Here is a 27138-nt window from a genome sequence, read left to right on the forward strand (position 1 = left end):
GCAATACCACTTGCATCAAAAATGAATAAATAAATGTATTAAATTATTTATAGTTATAAATGTGTGATTAATTGTTGAAAACTCAGTTCTTCACTGATTGTTTTAATTGCTAATTTAATAATCTAGGTATGGTTATCATGGAAAGGCTGTTCATAAATTTTGTTTGAAGAACATGACTTTCTTCAATTTTGTACTTCAATAATAGGTTTCATTTAGGGCAAGAATATGAATATCCAGATTCACATTCACTTTGTTACCTCTTAGCTTGTACAAATGGCTATCAGGATATTACTTAGCTATCAGAGGGGTTAGAGTAGATATGAGATATATATAACCCCCTCTTAGATAAAATAGGAGGCATTTGGCCAGTTCTATAATTACAGTTAATCTGCATTAATGTTCTTTTTCGTAAGAAGCATCATCTTATTTATGTTAGCTGAGTATTATTGTGATCATTTTGATTCAGAGCCAAGATATTCATGATTTTGTGCATTCTAGCACCTCGCCCCCCCCCCTTTTTTCTGGTCTTTACTGAATTCATCTGCAGTTGATTTTATCAGTAAGAGAATCTTGAACAAATATACCAAAAATCTGTCATTAAACTATAATGGAGACATTCCAGATTACTTCTTCACAATCTCCTAAGATCTTTGCTTCATTTGGTGGAATTGTTTATTCTCTCCAGCTCGAATCATATACACTAGGCAAAAACACACACCAAAGACATCTGTTCTATTTAACATAGGTGCCTAAAACATAACTACCTCACTATTTAGAATCTGCTAAATTATGTTCGCAATCCAACTTAAATTTTGACCCACTATATTTGTATATGGCTTCATTAGACTTGAGATAAAAGGTTTTCTGTTTTAATATTAATATGGATACATTAATATTAAATATATTTTTAAACAAATAATAAATGATTTTTAATGTTTCCTTTAAACTATCAGTTTTACATACCCAGTCCTGCGACCTAAGTTACCTGATACTACACTATTAGTCCATTTTAAAAGCAAACAAAATTTCTGTTTAAAAAATTTTAAAGATGATTAGTGAAACAATCTATCATGAGTATTCCTTGAGCCAGTTGGTTTGAGCAGATAATAAAATGGCTTAATTAAATATAGCATACAATATTAAGCATATATGGTTATTTGGAACACATTTTCAATAGATACTGCACTGGAATAACATTACCATGTCATTTTTAAAATGTATCTTTATAACATGATAAAAGGTTTATTTCACTGATGCTGCTGTCCTTGCATCAGAATGTTTTCTTGGTGTGTCAGTATCTACTATTGGTAGCACAGTGTCAGTCTAATTAGAGACACTTGTAACCATCTCTAAAAGATGGTGATGAGAAAGCATATGGTGTGGTTTGTTAGCTCAGAGCATTGCCAATTCTTTGTTTTCTGGCATGTGGACTTTTAAATTGTACTTGTAAAGAGACCTTGGACCTAGACATAGCAGCTAAGCAGTATTAATGGTGATATAATTCCTTTAAATTCCAAATCACTTGAATGACAAGATATGTTTTAATCTCCGCTTTGATATGGTAAATGTCCATTATGTTGTCTCATATTTTTATGGACTCTAATGCAATAATATGGTTAATCAACAAATATAAAACTTTTTCTTGAATATATTTCTCCTGAAAATAGGTAGGATGATACACCAAATATGTGATTTCTTTTTTCTAACTAATCTTATTAAAGGGGGAGAACATTAAATCATTGAGTACTGTACCTCAATTTTATTGTAATGATTTTGCTGGTTACCAGGTGGGGTGGCAGTTGAAAAATTTGGTGAATGCACTACGAGAGGACCCGAGTGGTGTTATCTTAACTTTGAAAAAGCGACCTCAGAGCATGCTTACCTCAGCACCAGCTTTACTGAAAAATATGAGATGGAAGCCCCTTGCTCTGCAGGTAATGAAGCTTAATCATAAGTCATACACCATCATTTTAGCCATAGATTATCTCAATAATGCTTCTTTTTTGTGCCTCATCTCAGCAGCATATGAATTAATCTTGTATGCTTTTGAAAATTTGTTTGTGAAATTATCTCTTCACCTCTTATCCTTATAGACTTAATTGTGATGAAATCTGAGACAATAACTAAAACCCAAAGGATAACACTAATTTCATTTCTAAAACAAAGCATAATTCTAAAAATTCACAAGTTATTCCATGTCAAAATATGGAGAAGAAAGTAAGAGGTTTATTTTTTGTGTTTTAACCTTACATTTTATAAGTTTGTAATCACATACACTTTTGAAAGAAGGTAGTGGATAGTTTTAAAAACTACATTAAATCAGGATATAAAGTTGTAATTTATAAGGAGTGGGAATTTAATTTTCAAATTAGCGATTAAAATTTAATTAGTCTATTTCTCAGAATATTTCATTTTTAACTTCTCTGTCATGTATCACAGTAAAACCAGGGGAAGTGTCACATTAGGAGTTTTTCATTTTTCTTTATTATGAGAATTCACAATAAAATATTAATTTGGATATCAATAAAGTATATAAAGTTATTTTAAAATAAATAAAATTTTGTGGATGGACAAAGATAAAAATAGTACATTTTATTTCAATCAGGATAGAATGCTGAAACAATATTGAAATTTTTTCACAAATCTTCTGTTTTTAAGTCAACTGACTATTACCTTTTTGTAGAAGTGGAGGTGTGTGTTTGTTTTTAAATAATTGCTCAGTGAATTTAGAATATTGACCACTTTTCAGATTAAGAAGAAAAGTTTCAGTATTTTCTCTTCTATGTAATATTTGGTAATCTATTGGTGCTTTTTATAAGCCACAGATTTTTTTCTAATAAGTTCTCCATTAAACTGATCTCATGAATTATGATTTTTTTCAGTGTATAAAACGTTATCACTTATCAGGCCCAAAGTTCTCATTATATTTTGATAATTTTAAAGCACATAAAATGTTTCAATGTTAAAAACTTGACATATCTAATGTGAAGCTTTTTATATTTTCAATAGATTATATTAATATGTCTAAATGTGGTTGACTTACAACATTTACTTATTCCAAAATATCTAATGATTGCTAAAGTTCAGAGGCTGTTTGCCTTATTAGGTCATATGTCATCAGATCAAAATTCTCTATTACATAATTTTTCCTTACTGCATTATAAATTGCTTTGTTATACTCTGGAATTTCCTATTGACACTTGTATGTCAAAGATCCTTTTTCAAAGTTTAAAAGAATTGGAAAATGGAAGAGTCCCCAAGCTTTCAGTTATTAGATGGTTATCTTTAAATATGTGTACATTTCTTCCTTTTCTATATCCCTTCATAAAGGAACTTAGACACCAAAAAGATTCTAATCTTTGTTGATTCATATACTCTGAAATAGTTTATCTAGAAAATCAAATGATTAATTATTCCATTGTTAGATCAAAAATTAATGTTAAAGCAATTAAAATTTATATAAGTAAATAAAGTAATCCAGACATAGGATTACTTATGTTATACCTATACTTGATATTTGTTAAAAGTTAGAGCACAAACACCTTTTAAAAGTTAACTCCATCAATTCTTATAATTATAAAATTTTAAGGTACTATTTTAGTTCCATTTTTACAAAGCTATAAATAAGTATTATCAAATTATTAATTATATTTATTTCTTATAACTTACTAATTTATGCTGACTATTTTATAAATTTATGTTTTTGTAGTACTAAAATCTGGAGGAAAAGAAAATAATTTAAATAAGTACATGTGTATATATCAACACATTTCTAAATTTGCTACTTCAAGTAAATTTGGGTAACCTAAAATATATTGTCTGAAGTTCACCATCTCTAGATAAGCAAGGCTGTTAGGGAAAGCAAAACTATTTTTAACATCTTTGAAAATTGCTTCAACTCAACTTTAACAAAACAAAAGGGGGAAATTGGTTTTCATTAAATTCTTCCTAGTTGTGCTAAATCTAATTCTTAAGAGTAAGGGTGGATGTGTTCTATAATTTTACAACAGCACCACCACCACAACATATTCTTACAACCTGTTTTGAGGGCTGGAAATGATATTATTATAGAGATCTGTATTGATCTTAAGGCTTTAGCCTGTGCTAAAATCCATACACCCTGAAGCTTAATGGAAACTATCAGAATTTTTATAGAATACAATTTGAGTTCAAGTAAAGGTGGAACACCCTCGGATTTCACACTTGAGAATTTGAATGCAGGCTGTTCAGAGAAGAAATGTCAAATAGCACGGTGAGGTTTGATGGCAGTTTTAGATTACTCCATGGCTTTGTTGGAGGTCGTATTTTCTGAGAATCAGCCTCACGTATGAAGCACAAAAACTGTGGCAAAACAGTCCTCTGTGTAACACAAGTGGCATTATTATTGTTTTTTTTTAATTTTAGTATCTATACAAATCAACTGGAACTAGAATGCCTATAAAATCATAGGCATTAAATATAAATCATCAATATTAAAACTTGAAGTTTGAATTATGTTGGTTCTTTCTTTAAAGTATACTAGTAATCTAATAGGAATTAATTTAATTAGAAGCTATACAAAGAATTTGTTGTATTTATTTAAATCAGCATGTGTATTTTATTGTTTTAATAATAGGCTCAGCCTATCTACTAACTTTTTTCAAATAAAAGTATCAATTGACTGAACATGGAGGCCAAAATTAGTGTATAAATCATTTTCATACCTAATGATTTTAAACAAATATGATAAGGATTTTATATAAAGTATGTGTATACTAAAGTGAAGTATTTTACTTCTAAACTGATTAAAATGAAAGGGCCATTTAATATTAATTAATTGCAATGGTAGATTTTGATTTGGAATTTCTTTGGAACTCATACCCAAATAAGCAAAAGCATACAATTCAACTTCATGCTTACAGAACAATTTCATCAGCACATTTCATGAAACTTGGCAGCTCTTTTGATAAAATTCTATTTTCTCAAACATTTGATGATAGAACTGAAGTACTTAAAGATCCCTTAGATGCAATGACCAAGTTTAATTACGTCTGAAAATTTGAATTCTGTTGTCATCTGTATATGGTCATAAGTAGCAAAGATGCCGGTCTATAAGATACAGTCTTTTATTCTGAGAAGGTAAACAGGGGTGTCTTGCCTCCTAAAAGTTGCTTTCAAAATATCTCCTTAGTTGTACTCTGCTAATTTCCAGGATGTGGGTAAGCATGGTGATTGCATATGGTCACATTCTTCTATTAATAAAATGAATGCCAAGGAATGCTGGATAGAACACAAGTAGATGATTAGAAGTTTGCTGTACTAAATGCATTTGATACATTACAACAAGAATATTTGAGCAGTCATTTTCTTCTTGTAAGAGACATATGGAAGAAATAACTGGACACTGCCAAGAAATTCCCTTACATCATCACTGGAAATCAATGATTATTTAAAATGCTTGAAGAACACAACTTTTTGTGGAGAAATACATCTCAGATAAACTATTGCCGACTTAGATATTGTTCAACACATTTTATATAAATTAGCATTAATTTATATGAATAGCATTATATTCCTAAACTATTTTCTACCCATTAATCTCTTATATTGATACCATAGTCTTGGTTTGTGATTTTTTTTTTTACTTAAGCTTTTTTATTGATGGCAGTTTACACTTTACAGTACTGTAATGACTGAATAGAAATGAAATAGAAAATAATCATCAGCAGTCAGTTTTGTATATCAACTTGTATAACAACTATAGATTGGTGAGAACATTAAATTTAAAATAAAATTTAATAAATGATTAAAGTCATCATGTAAAAGTCAAAACAAAAGCAATAAATTTTATTTCAATATCCAAGATACAATGAGATGCAATTTAATGTTATTAAATTAACATTAGTGTAAGTTTGTACATTTTCGTGAGTCTTGTCTCCAAAGTATATTATGAGGAAATTCTTTTATTTGAGATATAATTTTAAGTAAAAATGTAATCATGCTGGCTGGACAACAGTGGCATTTCTTTGTTCTACATACTCAAATTAGGAAAGGACTGCAAGCAGTTATCATATCACATTGAAGTTCATCAGTGTTTAAGGAATCAAATAAAGAATCTAAGTAATAGTTGTGGCTTTGAGCCAAATGCTTTTACAGTTTTAACACTGACTACTTATAATAGCATACGGTGTTAGCCATTGCTAAACAGTTGATAATTAAGTTAAGCTTGTGCTTTTCAGAAATCTTAAATATAAAGTGTTTCAAGTAAAGCTTCAATGTCCCACAATTTCTTCTGTTAATATCCCAGAATATTGTTCACTAGATTTTGGAACATGTGACTTCAAATTTAATATTGCCATTTAATTATGCACATAAGATCAAAGTATATTATGCACAGCACAAAATTATATACCTGAGTTTTATCATCAATACACTGTGATTTGGTTGGAATAGCTATTTTGTAATACAACTCCAAATGTTATATAAAATATTGTGTAATAGCATACATATTCTATGTCCAAATATCTGGCTTTTTAAATTCAAAAATCTCAGGTCTCCTGATCATATCCATGGTCTGAAAGAAGCTTGTTTTCTTATAGTCTAGTAAGGACAACAGAAAATTTGCATGCTTATAGGAGAAAACAATTCTGTTTTTATAAATTTGTATTCTAGTAGAAGCTGAGAAACTGAGGGAGAACTTTTTAAGTACACAATTATTTTGCTTAAGTTCTTCTCAAATAATTTATCACATAGAAATGGCTTGACCAGGTAAAAATGTATACATCATATTTTGAAATTATAACTAGCATTTATTTGCTATGTGATCAAGTAATGTATAAGATTGTATGCAAATTCTTGTTTCCATACCCAAAATACATTTTCTCTGGACCATTTGTTGAGATGATCAAGGAAATGATTGTTAATATAAAGAAATATTCTGGTACTAAGTGATACCAGTATTGTGAATTTAATAAGAATGTGTCTGAACTGTATAAGAACTTAAATACTGTTCTATGTTAGAACTTTGGGGTGTTGTGATCAATTTGGGTCTGTGATTACTTCTAAGATTAAATAAACTGAACGGCTAGTTAATATATACTTAATGTAATCATTTGTATCTCAATTGATATTTTCACCTGAAAGGGGGAAACAAGTTTTGTGTGAATTTCACATAAGTGATTTTTACAAATAAGTACAATTGAAGTGTTTAATTTTTCAATATTGGGGCTGCCTCTATGCCATTGGTTTCATTGGAGAAATTTATATCTTCATTAGATCAGTTACTAAACCGAAGGACAACTAAATTAAGATACGTTTGCCAAATATTCTAAAATATTTCATGTAAAACTTAAAATTCAAAATTTAATTTCCTAAGTGCGGGCATATTTTTTTATAATCTTTACCATAGAGCTTTTATATGTATGTATGTATGTATGCATATATATCAGTATTTTGCAGATGTCTGATTTGTGATATTGTGATATTAGAATCAGAGGACAAAAAGAAGACAAAAATTTGGGCCATAAAATAATTTAATGTCCTGTTTATCTCTCATAAAAGCTAAAAATTTTCTTTGATAATTACAACCCTCCATCAATATGTAAGCTTAATACATTAATTAATTAATACATTATTGCTAAAGTTCTCACTCATATTTCAGAATGATTTATACCATATTATATTTTAGAGTATGTATTTAAGGTATTTATATACTTTAAAGTGACACTGAAATACATGTATGACTTCTAAGTAGAAGATTTCTGAGTCCAGGTGACCATTGCAACTATTCATAAAGCAACTAAATGTACTAAAGAGCTGCATACGTTTTTAAGTTAACATTAGACAAATGGCAGTAATCTATAATAATATATCAAACTCGATTTCTAACAGTAAAATATATACATGCACACACATTCACACAAAAATGTTCTTTTCTAATGTAGTGCTGTTCAATTTGTGGAAGGGGACCTTTATAAGAGCCATTTAGAAATGAATATTGGATGATATGACTAGGTCCTTCCAAATAAATTCCTTTGAAGGCGAATTCAAAATGGATCTAAATCATACTTGATAGCATGCCATGACAGCATGTTATATTGAAGCTTTAGAATAATATGTAGTCTTAAAATAATACCCTTAATCACTGATAGTAGTTTTTTCCAAATAATTTTAGCAAATATATTAAAGTCATGAAAGAAAGAATAGGATTAAATCTACTTTTTGTTTAAAGTGCAAATTCTTTCCAATACAACCATGACTATTTTCCTGATGATATATCATAAATAAATGATTTACAGAAAATGTCTCTAGGATAAGAGAAGGTATAGTTTAGTTTAATTAAATTCTCCTACTGAGGCTTTTATTCCAAGGATAATATATATGTATGTATGCATGTATGTATATATATATATATATATGCACATATATGTTAACATTAAATTGAATTCTGAAATATCCTTAATTTGTAATCAAGGAACACTAAATTTGTCATTCCCATATATTGTCATACTAATGGTATATTATTTTTAGCACAACTTTTTTTAAATTTTTAGAAATTTTTCAATGATTTCAACTTAATTTCCTTATTTGTTCTATTCGGTTACACGTCTTCCTTAATGATTTTAAAATGTTTTCAGCCATTTAACTTTATACTATTTCAATTCTTGCCCAGAAATTGTTTTTACATTTATTTAATCTTTTTTTACACTCCAGATTTTATCCCCTTCCAAGTCTACAAAGTTGATATTTTAATATTATTCTCAAAATAAATGTTTTCTCTCTAACTCTGCTTAGCTTGACAGTAATAGCACAAACAGTACAAAAAATATTACATATATATTGAATGTGTACTATGAGCTTTAATTTGTATAAAGCATACTGATAAGCTGTATAGGATCTAGTTAATAAACCCATTGAAATACTTCCTCTAGTTTATCTATCAATATAATAAACAGCTAGTTGAACTCAGCAACATAATCGAATTATTCATCCTTTTTTCTGTAAGAACAAGTTGTATTTATTTTATGTCAGTTCATTTAATTGGACCACAGTAATATAACCAAGTCTGATATCTATTTGAATGTTTTAAGCCTTTTTATTATATTAATTTTCTAACATGATAACTCACATTAACTCTGATTAATAGCAACTCCTTGTTGAAAGTAGAAATAAAAAGATACAATTTTTTCTAATTAATTTTCCAATATAGTGACTCGCATTAAATGATGACATTAATAGCAACTTCTTGTTGAAAATAAAAATATAGAGGTAATAGAAATTTGAAGCAAGTTGGCATAGCTAATACTGAAATCTCCTAGAAAAGAAATTCACAATTTTGGCAGATTGCTCACGCAAAGTAAAATCGTATCATACTTAAGGCATATTTAAATAGTCTTGTAAAAAGTTGACTACAATTCAGTTTTTCTTTGTTTTTGGGTAGTGGTGGAAGAAAATAGATACTAACCAACCAAACACAAACTATAGATTACCAAAGTCAAAAGTATCATTAGTAACCTTAAAGTGGAAGAAAAACAATAAAATTTAAATTAGATTACTTTTTATTAAAAAATTGTATTACTAGAAAATATTTTGAAGCTTACTTGTACTATTAGGATATTTGAAAATTAAAGTACATTGAAAAGCATACTGATTATTTGTTTTTCTTTCTTAGTAAATTGCTTTTAGAGTATTGGAAATTAATATACTGGATATTAAGTTCATCTTTTACTGCATGTCTACTAGGGTTGTCTGTATTTTGAGCCAAAATATAACAACAAAGAACAAACAAACTGTAAGCTGTCATTTTGAAATACATACAGGTGTGAGTGTGCTTGCATGTGTATGTGTCATTGAATCTTTCATTCAAATATTGTAGAGGCATGAAATGCACTTAGAATTCATTTTTTTATTATCTTGGGCTTCATGGCATTCATCAGTACAAATGACATCTCAAATCATCTGTATACTCTTGAGTTTCTCATTGCCAAGAATTTAGTTTCTATGTAACAAGTATAGATTAGCTATATTCTATTCCAAAACAAAATAATATTGTTAGACAGGGAACCCTTTATTACATACTGTCATAATGTCTAAAATATTTTAATTAATATAAAGCTTATGACACTTTTAAAGCATCATATATGATAGAATATTGATATTTCATACATTACCATTCGTTTTTCCTATCTCTTTTTTCTTTAATTTGGTTTTCACATACATTAAACTTGACTGTCCTTTTGGAAGGAAGTGTGATTTGAAGCTATTAAGATAAGCTGTGTAATGAGGAAGGTCAAAATCATTACCTGAGTCCCAAATTGTGTAGTTTATCCTAGTGAACTACATTGTAATTTCCTTTGTATTTATGACTGGCTTTCAAAAACGTTTTTTTAATCTGTATGAAAGTAGTGCTACAATACAAATAGTTGTAATATACATTTATTTGAGTGCCCAGCAATGCATGTTAAAGTAGTAGAATTGTGAGTTTATCTAGATATGCCAAATGTGTTTCATACAAGCTAAAATAACACCATTTTGTCATGTGAAGATGCAGTTCATTTTGTGATCATTACTTTTGTGTTTGAGATTACATTGAGGGTTATATTTTAATGTTAATTGTATGTACACTTTATCAGATATGTAAGATGAATATAAAATTGTGAATTTTAGTTCTTAATTATCCAATTAAGGTAATTTTTCAATTTACAAGATTATTCTCACATTCTGTAAATCTTAGAATTGGGAATGCTCTTAAGACATCCTGATGTATAATTAATTCAGTTTATACAGTATCTTTAGAAAGCAACCTCCATTTAATACTTAAATTCAAAAGATCTATAGACATGGAATTAGAGAAAAAAGTTTTAAATAATAGATAAATCCATGTGCCTGTGAAAGATCAAATGATTGTGTCACCTTATTTACTATACTTTTGAAGATGTGATAAAAATGGCTTTGAAGAGATAGCTCTGTGTTTATGTTGATAAGAACTATATTTTCCTGGAAAATATTCTCCTGTGTTGAGCTCTATTTTTTGTTACCTTCTATGAACCTCTGTCACATTCTTACTAACATAAAACTATGGTTTGTCAGATGTCAGTCAAGATGTGAGTAAGCTAAATAGTTTATGAATTATTTTTATTAGCTTTCAAAAGTGGGATTCTGGAAAATTTATTAAATAGTTTCTCATTTTTGAGTGACATAACTCTTCTCATTGCAAATCATTGAATGGTCTTTTTACTTTATAAATAGCTCTTGGTTGGTTAAACCATAGAAAAGGTGAGTTGGGAACTGGGTGGAAAACATTACTGTGTATTATTCATTTGGGGAAACCCAAAGGAATATCCATATGGTAAATAACATTTTTTTTTATTTCAGCCAAGTTCAAAACTTTGAAACACAGATAATTTTTAAATGATAACTATGTGTCATTGTTGTTGTTTTGTGTTGTTTGTGTGCGTATGTATTTTCTTTTTCATTTTAACCAGCCTCTTATACCTAGAAGTCCCACAAGCAGCGTTGCCACGCCCTCCAGCACCATCAGTACACCCACCAAAAGAGACAGTTCTGCTCTCCAGGATCTCTACATTCCCCCTCCTCCTGCAGAACCATATATTCCCAGGTATAAACTATCCAGGTTGCTATTCTCAGCAGCTTCTAACTAAAGACTACCCTAATAGCTTCAACAATATGAAGTCAGTTCTTGCAGAACTACTTGAATATTTTTTCTTAGGAATTCTGAACACATTCTAAAAACTATTTCTTATGATAGCAAATATACTCTTCTTAATAACAACAATTATCTCACAGAATAGGAAAGTGATATTAAATAACCAAGATTATTTTGCAAGGTAAATAAATGAGGGAGGATTTTTGAGTATGAAGCCACAAAAATGTCAGTTCCATATAAAATATTTCATGTGTTTTCAAATAGTTTAGAGATATTTCTTATACGTTCTTAAATAAAAGTAGAAAGTTGTATTTACCATCTCAAATTTTAGATGCTCATTAAAGGGATATTATAAGAAAATATTTCATAGGATAGGAAGTTTGGTAGCATATAAACATACATTGTGTTTTAATTACACTTATCCATGATAAAACGCTTTCTTGCCTTACAAAAGGGAAAAAGGCAAGACTAGTTGGATTAAATACTTTCACACAATTACATTATTTGAAAACATTTAAGGGAAATTTTGCTATGTTCTCTTAAAAAATGGTCATAATTTTATTGTCTTTTGACTATATATACAGTCTTATAATGCAAGTTATATTTTGTACTTAACCAAATTTCTTTCTTTGTGATGTGAATAAATATTGTATACGTCCTTAAGCAGTTTTAAGCTATAATAATTAATTCATCTTATTAAAACTAGTGTGTCTCATTAACTGTAAAGAATATCCACTAGGGCAATGATCTTTTAACCTGACTCCTTAAATCTAGAGCATAAGTATAGATTTATTATGCCTGCATATGTACATAGAAATTTAAGAAAAGTGAAAATGTTTTTTATAATGAATATATTAAGTTCGTCAGAAAACTCATACTATGAAAGCATAGATACACATATTTATATATTTAATTATATACATAATCATATATATTATCACTTTATTACACTGAAAATTTTTGTTTTCCTTGGTACATTTCTCAATTTTACATAATGCAGTATATTCCATATAGTCATGTTTAATAAAGCTGACCTGTTGTTAAAAGGCTGCTTCTCCATAATACTGTATTATAAAAAAGGCCAGCCCTTACAAATTTCTCCCATAGAGAATGTCTATTTAAATATAACATGATTAACTAATAGGTCTGAATTACCTTCTGGTACAAGCTGCATTAGTATTCATGTCCATGAGCCTGATGGAAAAATCTGCAAATGTCCAGATAAACATAACTTACTCTAGTATCGTGAGTTCACTAGGGCTGTTTCCAAGCTAATTGCAATGTCATTTTTTTTAAATAGAGAGCTAACAGTAAGAAAAACTAACAGGCAATTAGTTTAAGAAGAGCTTTCAGCTAACTGAAAATGAAATTTATACTTGTGTTCTTCATGTTTCAGAACCAGTTATATTTATAGTTCAGTAATAGGCAATATATTTTTAAGAGGTAATATATAAATGATTATGTAAATGGTAGCTATCTGGTGAGGAAATGCATTAATAAGACAACTGTCTGATTGAGTCAGCTTAGAAAATATTATTTATTTATTTCTACATCATTAAAATATCTGATTATAGCTCTCTAGTTTGGACATTTAAACATTTCCTTATAGATAGATAAATATAGATTTTTGGTAGGCTGAGATTCACAATTATTAAATTGACAGATTTTTATAAATTCACCACCATTTTATAAGGTCTAATGGGAGATAATTAAAATATGACTCACTTTATTTTGCAAGTTTAAGATTTTAATCATATTTTGATATAAAATATATGTGTTCATATTTGATAGTGCTGACTTGTGGTACTCTTTAGGATAACTAGGAACACCTAATACCAGTGAAGCACAATGATGCATGAGAGGAAAAAATATTACATTTACATTTATAGTCATATTCTAGAAGACAGTTTTTAAAATAAGTTTTCACAGATAGCCAGGGAAATATTTCATAAGATAAAGTGTTGTTTACTTAAACTTAGAAGGAAGCTTTCAGTATGAGCTCAGTCACCCATTATTTTCTAAATTCAATGCCCTTATACCTCAGACTACTCATGAGGAAAAAAAATTAAACCCAAATTGAAGACATTTTTTTACAAAGTAACTTAGCAGTACTCATTAAAATGTTCACAGGGTTATAAAGGTGGAAAAACAGAAAACGGTATAGCAGTGCGAGGGGCCGTGAGGGGAACACATAGAAGCAGGAGCACGAGGGCGAGGGATGGTATGATGAAAATGCATTGGACATACAAGAAGTGGTTAATACAGTCTAAAATGAAATTACTGTACAAAATCCAAAAAACATTAAAGGAGATGTTTTAAAATAGCAAAAGATCATTTAGGGATCCGATAAAATATTGAGAAATTTGTCACCTTAAATTATTATGGATGAAAAATTTATTCTCAAATCCCATTCCTAAATTCCATTATTTTCCTTATTTTCCACCCTCTCTCCATAAAAAACATTGCTAATGTATAGTTTCTATATAGCCTTTTTAAGGAGATACCTAGAGTTTGAATATTTATACTAATCATCAACATTAAAATTGGTTTACAGCTGTTTGAACTTCTTAAAATTCTGATTTATGTGGTACTAGTTAGTATCTTTCATAAGATCATAGTTTCCTTTATATCACTGATAGAATCGTAACTTTCTTTTCTGGCAACACAAATTCTATCAAAACCAGTAAGATACATAAGCAGAAGAAAACTATATGGTTAAATTGTTAGCATTATGCCTAGAATCTATCCTTTACTTAAAACGAATCTATGTGCTGAAATAGTTTTTCTTCTAATGACATGAAAATTAGACTAAGCAGAAGTTAAAAGATACATGATATGTTTCTAGCTGTCAGTTATCTCAGCTACTGGGGCCACTTATTTAAACATTTGGCCTCACTATTACATGGGAGAAAAATAAGAATTTTGACTTACCTTTTAATTCTCAAAGAAACCTTATAAAGATCTGAAGATACATTATAAGGGAATGATATTGTTGATATTTTAAGGACCCTGTAATTTTATATGGCCCTAATAATATGTTCATCTCCACCTTCACATTGCTTTAGGGATGAAAAAGGAAACCTTCCTTGTGAAGACCTCAGAGGACATATGGTGGGCAAGCCAGTTCATAAGGGATCGGAATCCCCAAATTCATTTCTGGACCAGGAATATCGAAAGAGGTTTAACATTGTTGAAGAAGATACTGTCTTGTATTGCTATGAATATGAAAAGGGGCGATCAAGTAGTCAAGGAAGACGCGAAAGCACACCAACCTATGGTAAGAGTTCTTCTGTATCTGCCATGAGTTTATAAATTACCTTTCATAGACTTTCAGTTGTGAAACCACTTGATTGCTCTTGAGTATTTAAAATTCATCAGTGACGCCATATACTTCTAAGTAGACCAGCAACACTTTAAGACATGATACTACAAATTATTCTAGAATTTCCAAAGAATAGGTAACATTTTAACTCAATGGCATGTGAAATATTAAAATCACATGTATATTTTCTATGATAGATGACAAAAATAAAATAATTCAAGAGTTTTATATAAGTATAAATACTCATAATTAACATGACTTCTTTTAAATGAAATCATTTTCTTAATCCTCAAGGATTTGTAAAGACCCTTTTAGGTAGGCTTTTCTGGGCAAAGTATAGTATAAGGCTTTATATTCTTTAAAGAAATTGTACAATTGGTCTTATGTTTGAGTAGAAGAAAATTTTACCTAAAAGTACTAAGCTTATTTATGTCATAGATGTACGTTGGGTTGCTATGTTAGGATTTTTCTTAATTGTTGACTCTTGATTTTTCATGTATAACCAAGAAGTTAACGTAATCACAAATGGTTGAAATTGATATGATATATCTCTAATATGTGCATGTAAAGATACTTAAAATGTAAAATGAACAGATTTAATTGGAAGACTCTGCTTTTCCCTGTCCAGTTTCAAAGTAAGCCTTTAGAGTGAGAAGCATATACTTTGGGAAAAGACAAGATTATCCTATGATAATTTCACCTGGCTTCATCCTCCGTTCCCAAAACAGCAGTCATTTCTTCTTATACATGATTAATTTTCTTACAGCTATTTGGCACAATTATATATGTTAATTTTGTCAAAAAATAACCTAAAGAATAAAAACCAAGGTGGGCAAAGTAGCGCCATAGATAAAAGTGAATGCTGTAGTATCCTGGAGCCCTGCAGCCCATTGAAGTAGGGAAACCAATCCCAGAAGCTAGCCTCTAGCATCCACACATGTAACACACACACACACACACACACACGCATGCATGCACACACGCACGCATGCACGCACACGCACATGCACATCCACACGCCCAATTACTGATGATAATAAAGCAAATTTAAAAGAGCCTGAGCTCTATTCATTTGTTTTCATCTTTGGGCATGTGCTTCTTTATGATAAGAATAAGAATTTCATTTTCAGCATAACATCATAATGACACTGTTATGGTTGCATGGTTGCATGCATGTTGAACTGTCACACATTGTATGCCTTTGAACCTTTTTTCAATTCTGTTATATTTTAACCCTGAGGTATAGAGGTTTGTCTTTGTTATCCCTCTTTATCCAGACCCATGAGATAATATACACATTTTATTTATTTCACAAGTAAATATTGACCAGAAGTTGTTAGATAGGTGGTACAGTTCATCTAATCTTATTTTCTCACATTCTAGAATTTTACACACATATCAAATTAGATAAATGCTTTATTTAAGGGGAAATTATCATTAACAAATATAGTCAAATACGAGTTCTTACTTCAATAGCTACAAATCGTTACTCCTTTCAGATTGCTGTTTCAAGAACCTGGTTCTTTCATGTTCCACAAAACTCATCTTCCCCAGTAAAATAAAATACCTTAACTTTAGAAACTTTATATAGTCTATAGATTCCTGTTATTTATACTTAATAGCTGAGAAAAATAATGGTACATGTTTAAGCAAGAGAGAAAGAAAGTCAACAAGGTTCTTTTTTTAATTTCTGAACTTCAAAACTATAATTGTACTTTATAATAATATGATTTAATCTATAATTTCAGGGTGGGAAATTATAGATAATCTCATGGAAAATTTTTAGGTACACCATGAGGATTGCTCCAAGTAAATAACAGCTTAATGTATTTCCTCTTTCAAAGCCAGATTTTAAGTCATGAAATAGCAGTTACAGGAAATTTATTTCCATAATTTTTCTCAAAACTAATTCATTGTTAATTTACTCAGCTAGTATTTCCTCTATACACATATAAATTCACCCAGGCACTGGGGACATGAGGGTGAATAAAGCTTAAATTTTCCATGTAAGGTAGGCATAACCCAAAGGTAAAAAATCACTCTAAGATAGCAAAGTTGTAGTAACTTCAGGTAAGTAGAAGAATGTATATGGCATGCTAGCTGTGGAATTGGAATCTGGGAAGGCTAGCAAACAAACATAACATTTATGTTTGATTTTTAAATACTTATCCAGGATGACCCAAACACATGGTACTTCACAAACCTGACAACCTGAGGGTGTCTATAAATCTTTAAGCCAAACCCTCAACATTTCCAATATAGAGCACTTCATAGTTTTTAACAAATAATGATAGTTAAACTTACTGGCTTTTGTGTTGTACCTCAGATGTACTATGTAAGTTGTTCATACTGAGAACATTCACTTTCATTCTTAGTCAAAGATACTCTCATCTTCAAGTATGTAAATTAAGGCACCAGTTAAGATTATTAGACTATAGGCTGAGTAGGATAGCACCCACCTGTACTCCCAACAGCCAAGAAGTTGAGGCATGAGGACTGTGAGTTCGCATTCAGCCTGGACCAAAGAAGGGGATGTGGTAAACCTAACATCCTAGGAAAGCATTCTCTCAAATAAAACAAATTATCAGGAAGCTTTGGATGAATTTGGAGACTTTCTAGAACACAGACATACTTTTGGTTGAATATGTCTCAATACATTTGTATTTTAAAATATCGTACATGTATGCATGATAATAGGGAACTCATTTTATAATATAATATTGCTTACTTTTCTCCTTGCTGCAACAAAATATCTGACAAAAGCACATTGAAAAAAAAAGGAAGTTTTGTTTTGTTTGTTTGGGCTCTCAAGTTTGAGAGTACAGTCTATCATGAAGGGGACGTCATGATGATAGGAGCTTGAAGCTACTGCTCGCATTGCACCCACAGTCAGGAAGGAGAGATTAATTCTGGTACTCAGTTCACTTTCTCCCTTATCTTCAGTTTGGTATCCTAGCCCATGAAAGGCTGCGACTACATTTCAGGTGGTCCTTCTCACCTCAATTAATCTGCATAATTTCTTACTAACGGGCCCAGAGGTTTGTCTCTTAGATGGTTGTAAATCCTGTTAAATTTACAATATTAACCACCATAGACAATGATAACCAAGCATAGATTTAGAGACAGATATTTGAAATGTTTCTAATTGTATGGTATAAAGCACAATTACTTAGCCAAGGTCCCCATCTTATATTATCTGCTCACTAAATTTAAGTGAATGAGTAAAAAATATAGGTGTTTACATAAGCAATTATACGTATAAGTAAGGATGGGCAGGGGGCAGCTCATCTAAAAGATAATAATGCCTATGAGCTTTTATTCATATTAAATACTATTTTAAATGTTTATAAGACATTTGCCCATTTAAGTCTCCCAACAACAGTATATGATTTATACAAATAAAATATCTCTTTAAACCTGAAAACTTTGAAATACAGAATGATTAAATTTGCCCATCTACTAAGTAATAGATCGGGAATTAAAAATCTATGAATGTCTGTTGACCTGAAACGTGATGTTATTATTAAATGGTCACATTAATAATAATAATAATAATAATAATAATAATAAAAACCAATATTAAAAAGAAAAATATTTTCAGGACATTGCATTAGTTCTTCCAAATATGTAAATTTTATTTCAAGCAAGCATATATAGGCCTATGTGTTTGTTTATATGTTGGTTTGTAACTACTCACATAACAGTCAACATTTATTTGCATAGATATGACTCTGACAGATTTTTTTTTAAATCTTGCTATATTGTAGGTAAGAAACAACTGCATATTTTATCATTTTAAACCAGAATAAAATTTGTTTCACTTTTCTAGAAATAAAAACAAAACTAATTTGAGATTATTTGCAGGAATAAATACTATTTACAGAAAAAAACAGGAGAATAATGGGTTTGCCATCATTGTCTATGGCATCAGTCATATCCATGAATCTTGTCTATCGTCTAACTACCCCAAGATGACCCTGAAGTTGCTACTTTATTCCTTAATTTTCTCATTTACCAAAGGAAGGTGATTTCTGCTTTGTAGAGTTTTAGCAAGAGTTTAGTAACAATGCACTGTAAATTGCCTCAGGATCCAGTATATTGAATATTAATTTTCATTATTGTCATACAAAATGAAAACAAAGTTAAATCACTTAAAAATTTTGGTCTCGTCTTCTCAGACTTCAAAGGCAAAGGTTCAATTTAGAACAGTGTTTCTTTCCACCAGTTTCCTTTATTAGTGGATTCCTTTCCTCTGCCATTCCAGCACACCATTCTCACACATTTTTATGCATAGAAATTCAGCTAAAATGTAAGCTAAATCTGCTTGTGGCCACAAGTAGTCAAATTTTGTAGGAAAAGTGGGGAAACAATTTAAAATTTCTCAAGTACTGTGTAAGTTTGGAAATGGGAATCCATTTCTTTTCTGGTTGGTTGAAAATCTAGTAGCTCAACAAAAGCATACAAATGAATACATGGTATTTAGAACATTGTTCTCTTAAGTATTACTTGTAAATATTGTGCATTGAGTAAATTTTGTGTCCTGAATATTATATCTAGACATTTTGAAGCTGACTGATAAAGGAAAATCAAATACTCCCTCCCCCTTATGCACCTAAATAGCAATTGGCTTTAGTGACCTATTATGCCATGATGAAGGGCAAAGTTCTGCCACTGTGAAATAAGAATTGTATTTGTATGTTTCCAAGTTTGTTATCATGCTAACAAATTACTTTTCATTTTCTCTTAAAAATTGATTCTCTTTGAGGAAGTGAAATTAGAATTAATAATATTTTTCAAACATTTCCCAAAAGTTTAAATACATTTATACATCTTTCATTTCTGAATAGATACCTGCTCTTTTTGTCACATTTTATTATAAATAACTTTCTTAGCAGGTAAAATCCAGGTTTAATTTATTAGCTATCCTAGAGAGAAAAGAAAATATGGTACCATCCACAGGATACATCTATATTCAAGTAAGAAGTGCTGTTCCCAAAGAAAAGATCATAGAATTTAATGAATCAGAAATATGAAATATGAAATATGCTCACATTATTACCCTTTTGTACTTTGGAAAATTATTTATGGATAACCGTATATTGATTAGCTTCACAAAATAGTTTTTAACCTCAAGCTAGCTTCACAAAATAGTTTTTAACATCAAGCTAATGGTGCTAAGGCACTGTGTAACTAAAGGAAAAACAGTTCAGCAATATTTTGACATAAAAATAGAAAACTCTATTACTAATGTGAAAATTAGAGTAATCATCTTGGGAAGGCTCTCTTTCTCAATTTGTACAATTTTATTGTTAAAATAGAAATCATTAATTTTCAGGTCACATGAACTTGGATTTGCTATCCCAGCTTGACTTTTAAGACATGAGCTTAATTGAGACTACATTTATATGTCAGGGTTTTATCTGAAAAAAAAAATGGAATGACAATCTATTAGTATTGTATCCTTAAAGACTAAATGTGATAATATGTGTCATCATTGCATAGCACAATGTTTACCTCATAGGATGTTCTTAAGAAATGGTACTTGTAATGGCATAATAATTGGTTGCTACTCATAAATCAAATATGACAAATAATTTCAACTACTTATAAGTCATATTAGCATTTAATTCCCTTCCTTTCACAGGACCTAGTAAAGGATTAAAAAAGTAAATTTAGATATTCATGTTTGGCCTCCCTAGTAAAGAAATAACCACCTATTTAAGTATATCAATTAAAATATAAGCATAGTATTTTAGGTCATTTGAATGCAGTATTGTTAAAGAAAAAAGAAGTACATACAAACTGTTAGTAATACTGCAAACTGTGTTTAGCCAACTCTTAAACTCCACTGTAGAAAATATCAGATTGTATTCTGGGCCAATTACAGAAATCCAAAAATGACTTGGCACTCACACCTTTAAGTTCTAGATGAGTTGCTACAAAAATAAAGGATAAAATAATGTGGAAAATAAAAGTGTTGTAAACCCCTAAAGAAATGAACCCTTGGAAGAAAAGTTTATGCTGGAAGAATTTAAGGAAACAGCTAATAGAGAAAACAGTAAAGGAAAGGAAACTCTTGATAAGGCTATGGAGTATTAATATATAGAGAAGATGTAAAGATGGCTATGTCAAATTAGATGTTTAGTTCACTTATCAGAAGAAGAACAAGACCTTCATGTGACTTCTTCAATGGAATGGTTACTTCAGAATTCTCATCTGGAGAAAGTCCTGATTAGAGGACATTTGGCATTTTCTTGGATATTTTTAATGGGGCTGCAATAATGGCAGAGTAAAGGATGCAGGGTCTTAGTGGCACCCAATATGTCAGATAGAAGATAAAATTGCTACTCTTCATTTTGCAATGCACGGAAAGTGTCCAAATGTAAACCCTGACTATCCTAAGAACTAATTTACAGAAACAGATACTGAAAAAATCAAGTAGAGACTTCATGTAATACAGAGATTGTTGTCTTGGTTTTTTTTTAACTAAAAGAACCTAGGAAATTATCCCTCTGGAATATATATCTATATTTCTTGATGATTATTATATTCTCTGAGCAAACGTGTTATGAGATTGTGACTGTCTGTAATTATCTAGTCTGCCTCACAATTAAACAAATAAACTAACTATGACATTCTCTGGAGCAAGATATGATACATTATTTCCCTGGTTGAAATTAGAATACATTTTTTCTTTTATTGAAAATGTAGCAAGTGGCATTTGTTAACAGATAGAGCTGTTAGTGTTAGCTTTCAAATCATAATGTGAATTAAGTAATCTAACATTGTCTTATTTTCTTCAGATCTCTGGTTTTGAAAGTCCATTAAGAAAAAATTATGTGATTTTATAAGACTGGGATATCTCATGTTTTATATTCCTCTTGTAGATAAATGCAAAGAGCATTGAATGTTGCATTTGGACTATTGCCAGTGTTTCTGCAGTGTATTTATACATCAAATCTTTCTTTTGGGTCACAAAATATGTATTAATTTCCAGTTTAACAAACACATTATAGAACAAATTTATGAAATACAGAAAGACTTGTAATTTGGCTCAAATACCTCAAAACTTTGGTATCAATGATTGAAATTTCTGCACTTCCATCACTCCTCAATGTATAGATCATTTTATAAAGCAAGAGTAAACACAAATACGATGAACCTATTTTTAGGAAAGATATTTCGGTTGTTTTGGTTTCTCAGTAGGGAAACAGTAAAATAAATCTAGTAACAAATTCAGCTTACATTGGCTTATTTTTGTTTATATGTATTATTTTATAAACCATTCTTTAGGAAAAAAACAGCCCATTGAAATCTTTACAAGCCATTTTCTAAAGGTCTTTTACCTAAAAACAAAACTTTAATGCTAAAGATCAAAGTGCTCACTCTTAGTTATTTTATTAGATCCAGATAGACTTTCATTCTCCTTCAAAAAATTACTGACTTTACATTTAATTCAGTTTTACTTACTCTTTGAATGTATACCTCTCTACCTTAAATAACCCCAGGATGTTTTCCTAGACATGCAGTCCACCATCTGAAAGTAATTTTTCTGTCTAGTATGTTAGGAGTTTGATGGGTTTATATAGCAAACTTACAGCTTAAGCATTCCTTACTGTACTCATTTTCATCAAAACATTGGCTGAAATATTTAGAACAGATGCATACATATGTAACTTTTAGCTCTAGAGAAAACTTTCTGAGCGTTAAGTAGTATGTCAGACTTTTGAAGACTCTCCCTGCCGTTTTCTTAACCTTTGCCAACTATGAAAGGACTATTGCTACGCAGGTGTTATTTATTATGCTGAAACCTAATGAGTTTGGCATGGAGGTCAGGGAGGGGGAATGAGAAAACTGGAAAGGAAACAGCTCACTAGTGTTTCAACAGATTGCTACTCATGGAAACTTGTTAGAAGAAATATCAGGAAATAGGACTTGTAGTTCTGACTTGACTACCAAGCAATTTTGCAAAGCTCAATTTGTTTTTTTGTTGTTGTTGTTGTTGTTGTTTTGTTTTTGTTTTTTTTAATGAAGCCATTAGGAGCACTCTTTGCTCTTCTGGGGGACCTGAATTCTGTTTCCAGAATGAATGTAGAATACTTACTGGCACCTGTATCTCAAATTCCAGCAGATTCTAAACTGTGTACCCACCTCCCTGTGTACCCACACACATATGCACATGGCAGATTCTCACAGAAATAAATACATAAATAAAAATTGTTTAAAATTGTTTCAATTGAAGTGGGTGGGTCAGGGTGATACACTGGGTGGGAAAGACAGGAAGGGTAATAAAGTTATGAAAATACAAAACTAAGGTGTCATTTGGAGTTTTGGTGGTGCATTGCATGGGAAAAAACCTAGTTTTGTTTTTTCATCTGTTTGTTTAGTTTTGTTTTTTTTTTTTTGAGGATGTCTCTCACCCCCACCCCACCAGACCGCTAAACTCCCTGGAGCCTCCAGTCTCTTGAGGATTAGGTGTATCTTCTCTGGCTAAACCCAGACCCGGCAGTACTCTGATGTATATGGGTTTGGGGCCTCATATCAGCTGATATATGCTGCCTGGTTGGTTGGCTGCTCTGGGATCTAGGCTAATTAAGACTGCTGCTCCTCCTACAGGGTTGCCCTCCCCCTCAACTTCTACAAGCCTTTCCCCTAATTCAACCACAGGGGTCACCAGCTTCTGTCCATTGGTTGGGTGTAAATATCTGCATCTGACTCTTTCAGCTGCTTGTTGGGCAGTCACAATAGGTCTTTTTTGTGAGCACTCTATATCCTCAGTAATAGTGTGAGGCCTTGGGACCTCCCCTTGAGATGGATCCCACTTTAGGCCTCTCTCTGGAACTTTTCCTCAGGCTCCTCTCCATTTGCATCCCTGTCGTTCTTTCGAAAGGACAGGAACAATTATGGGTAAGAGTTTTGACTCTGGGATGGCAACCCCATCCCTCACTCAATGCCCTGTCTTCCTGCTGAAGGTGGGCTTTACAAGTTCCCTCTCCCTAATGTCAGGCATTTCATCTAAGGTCCCTCCCTTTGAGTCCTGAGAATCTCTCACCGCCCCCCACCCAGGTATCTGGTTCATTCTGGAGAGCTTTCCAGTTCGAATCGCCTACCTCCTTAGGTTGCCTGTTTCCATTCTTTCTGCTGGCCCTCAGGCCTTCCATCCTTTTCCCTCACCCAATACCAGATCAGGTCTCCCCCAAACCACTTTCCCTCCCATATCCATTCCTCACTCCTTGTGATTGCTTTCTTCTCCCTCTCAAGTGGGACTGAGGCATCTTCAATTGGGCTCTTCAGCTTATTGACCTTTGTGAGTTCTGTGGCTATCATCCACTTATTAGTGAGTACATACCACGCATGTCCATTTTAGTCTGAGCTCCCTCACTCAGGATATTTTCTACTTTCATCCATTTGCCTGCAAAACTCAAGTTATCCTTGTTCATGAGCCACATTTTCTATATCCATTCTTCTGTCCTGCAACATCTGGGTTGTTTCCAGTTTCTGGCTATCACAAATAAGACCACTATGAACACAGTGGAACAGGTGCCCCAGTGGCATGGTGGGAAATCTTTTGGGTATATTCCCAAGAGTGTATTCCTGGGTCTTCAGGTAGATCTATTTCCAATTCTCTGTGGAACCTCCAGATTGATTTCGAGAGTGTTTGTACCAGTTTGCAATGCCACCAGCAATGGAGGAGTGTTCCTCTTTCTCTACATCCTCTCCAACATATGTTGTCACCTGAGGTTTTGATCTTAGTCATTCTGATTGGTGTAAGGTAGAATCACATGGTTGTTTCGATTTGCATTTCTCTGATCACTGAGGACTTTGAACATTTCTTTAGGTGCTTCTCAGCCATTCGAGATTCCTCTGTTGTGGATTCTCAGTTTAGTTCTATACCCCATTTTTTAATTGGGTTGTTTGGTTTTTTGATGGTTAGCTTCTTGAGTTCTTTATATATTTTTCTTATTAGCCCTCTATCGGATGTGGGGTTAGTGAAGATCTTTTCCCAATCTGTAGGTCACCTATTTGTCTTATTGACTATGTCCTTTGCCTTACAGAAGCTTTCAAATTTCATAAAGTCCCATTTATCAATTATTGATCTTAGAGCATGAGCCATTGGAGTTCTGTTTAGGAAATTCCCCCCCCCCCCGTGCCAATGAGTTCAAGGTCCTTTCCCACTTTCTCCTCTATTAGATTCAGTATATCTGATTTTATGTTGAGGTCCCTGATCCACTTGGACTTGAGCTTTGTGCAAGGTGACAAATACGAGCCTATTTTCATTTTTGTACATATAGACAGCCAGTTAGACCAACTCTAGTTATTGAAGATGCTTTCTTTTTTCTGTTACTATAACGATTCCAGTCAAAAAACTCCAAATGTGCAACAAATATAAACACTCAAATAACAAAACAGTGTTTAGACTGTAAGGCATTAGCACCAAAGTAGTGCCTGGCTCCTGGATAGCATTTCAAAATGAGCTCTAGAGGTAACAGATGCCCTAAGCTTTCAGGAAGAAAATTTTACTCTAAGAGGAAATAGATAACAAAAACTTTAGAAGAGTTCTCATTTTTCTTGACTGCAGTTTTGGGTGTCATCTGTTCTCTTGAAATACTACTAACTACAACCTAAAAATTAATGCACCCCTATATAAAGTCAGTACATTTCCACAGTATTTTTCATAGATGGGTTTAATTTTTGAACCAGCATTTCTATTGAATTCTTAAGTCATGTGAGCTTAAATGTGTGTAATAAATTACAGTATATATTTATGTACACTAGAATGCTTACAATATTCTTCTTTTTTAGTTTTACCAACACTCTAATAGTAAACTATAAAGTTCTTTTACAACTTGAACTTTACTATCTCATGAAACCAAATCTGCTTCGGTATTTTAACATAGTGCGACATTTTAAAATGATACTGAGGCTGGTCAGTGGTGGTGCACACCTTTAGTCTCAGCAGTCAGGAGACAGAGGCAGGTGGATCTCTGGGTTTGATGCCAGCCTCGTCTACAGAGCGAGTTCCAGGACAGCCAGGGCTACACAGAGAAACCCTGTCTAAAAAAAATAAAAAAATAAAACAGAAAAGAAGCAGAAGGAGGATGGAGGAGTGGTGGCAGTGGTAGTAATGGTTGTAATACCAACAAGAAAAAATATTTATTTTACTTTTAACTTTGTAAAAATGCCAGTACCATATTTCTTTTCTAATAGCACAATCCTGATTTCCATTGCTATGATTAAACGCTATGACCAAAAGGAACACGTATAGGAAATAATTTAGATCAGTTTTCGTATCCCTATCACTGTCCAACTTTAACAGAAGTCAGAGCAGGAACTCAAGGCAGGATCTTGGAAGAAGGGGTGAAAAACAGAGGTCACTAAAGAAAGCTGCTTCTTGGCTCATACGGCATGCTTCCTTACACATCAGGGCACCGCTGCCCAGAGATGGCAGTGGGCTGAACTTTTTCACATCAATGATCAAAAAACAAAAAATGACACACAAACAAGCAAAAACATGTAGGCCAATGTTTTGGAAACACTGTCTCAATTAAGATTTCTCTCTTTAGGGTGGGAGAGAACAAGGGAGTTTGAAGTTTGAATTCTTAACAACCAGTACCCTACCTTGAACTGAGTTCTGTGGTGTTTTTTAATTTCCTGTCTTGATTTGCACATCAGTATGACCCTTCTCACCTCCTGTCACTTACTCCCAGTTTCTGTGAATAGTTTGCTCTGTCATCACCTTTGTCCAATATTATTCATTTTTATTTCTGTAAGAATAAACGTTCAGACTGACTAGAAATCTGAGGCATTCGTTGTACCCACTGAAGTATTGGTTGTCAGTTGGAATAAGACACTAGTAAACATGTAGTAAAACTCCACTAAATGGAGTTTTGGTATGCTTTTAAAGAAAAGAAAAAGATGTCTTTCTTCTTGCACCAGGCACGTGCCTTTATTGCTCCATAGACAGAGACAGACAGATGGTATCTATGTGAGTTCTAGGCCAGCCTGGTTGTCAAAGGGAATCACAGGATAGCCAGAGCTGTACAGAGAAACCCTGTCTCAAAAAATAAAGCACAAACAAACAAAAAGATGTTTTTCTTCTCAAATATGTCTAGGTTTGTATCAAGTTTACAAAACCCAACCAACACATCTGATTTTCTCCAAAAACAAAAAA

The 27138-nt window shown here is 31.7% G+C and overlaps 1 protein-coding gene across 1 annotated transcript in view; it reads left to right on the top strand.

Moving 5' to 3' along the window:
• The window catches only part of LOC127674412 (connector enhancer of kinase suppressor of ras 2-like), a 150114-nt gene extending 135158 nt beyond the window's left edge, over positions 1-14956 (top strand). The window contains exons 10-12 of the mRNA XM_052170207.1: positions 1788-1942; positions 11480-11596; positions 14710-14956. Of these exons, the coding sequence (XP_052026167.1) occupies positions 1788-1942; positions 11480-11596; positions 14710-14956 (519 nt within the window). The remainder of the gene's footprint in view (positions 1-1787; positions 1943-11479; positions 11597-14709) is intronic.
• The last annotated feature ends 12182 nt before the right edge of the window (positions 14957-27138 follow it).

The sequence above is a fragment of the Apodemus sylvaticus genome, chromosome X (genome assembly GCF_947179515.1).
Source record: "Apodemus sylvaticus chromosome X, mApoSyl1.1, whole genome shotgun sequence".
Taxonomy (NCBI): domain Eukaryota; kingdom Metazoa; phylum Chordata; class Mammalia; order Rodentia; family Muridae; genus Apodemus; species Apodemus sylvaticus.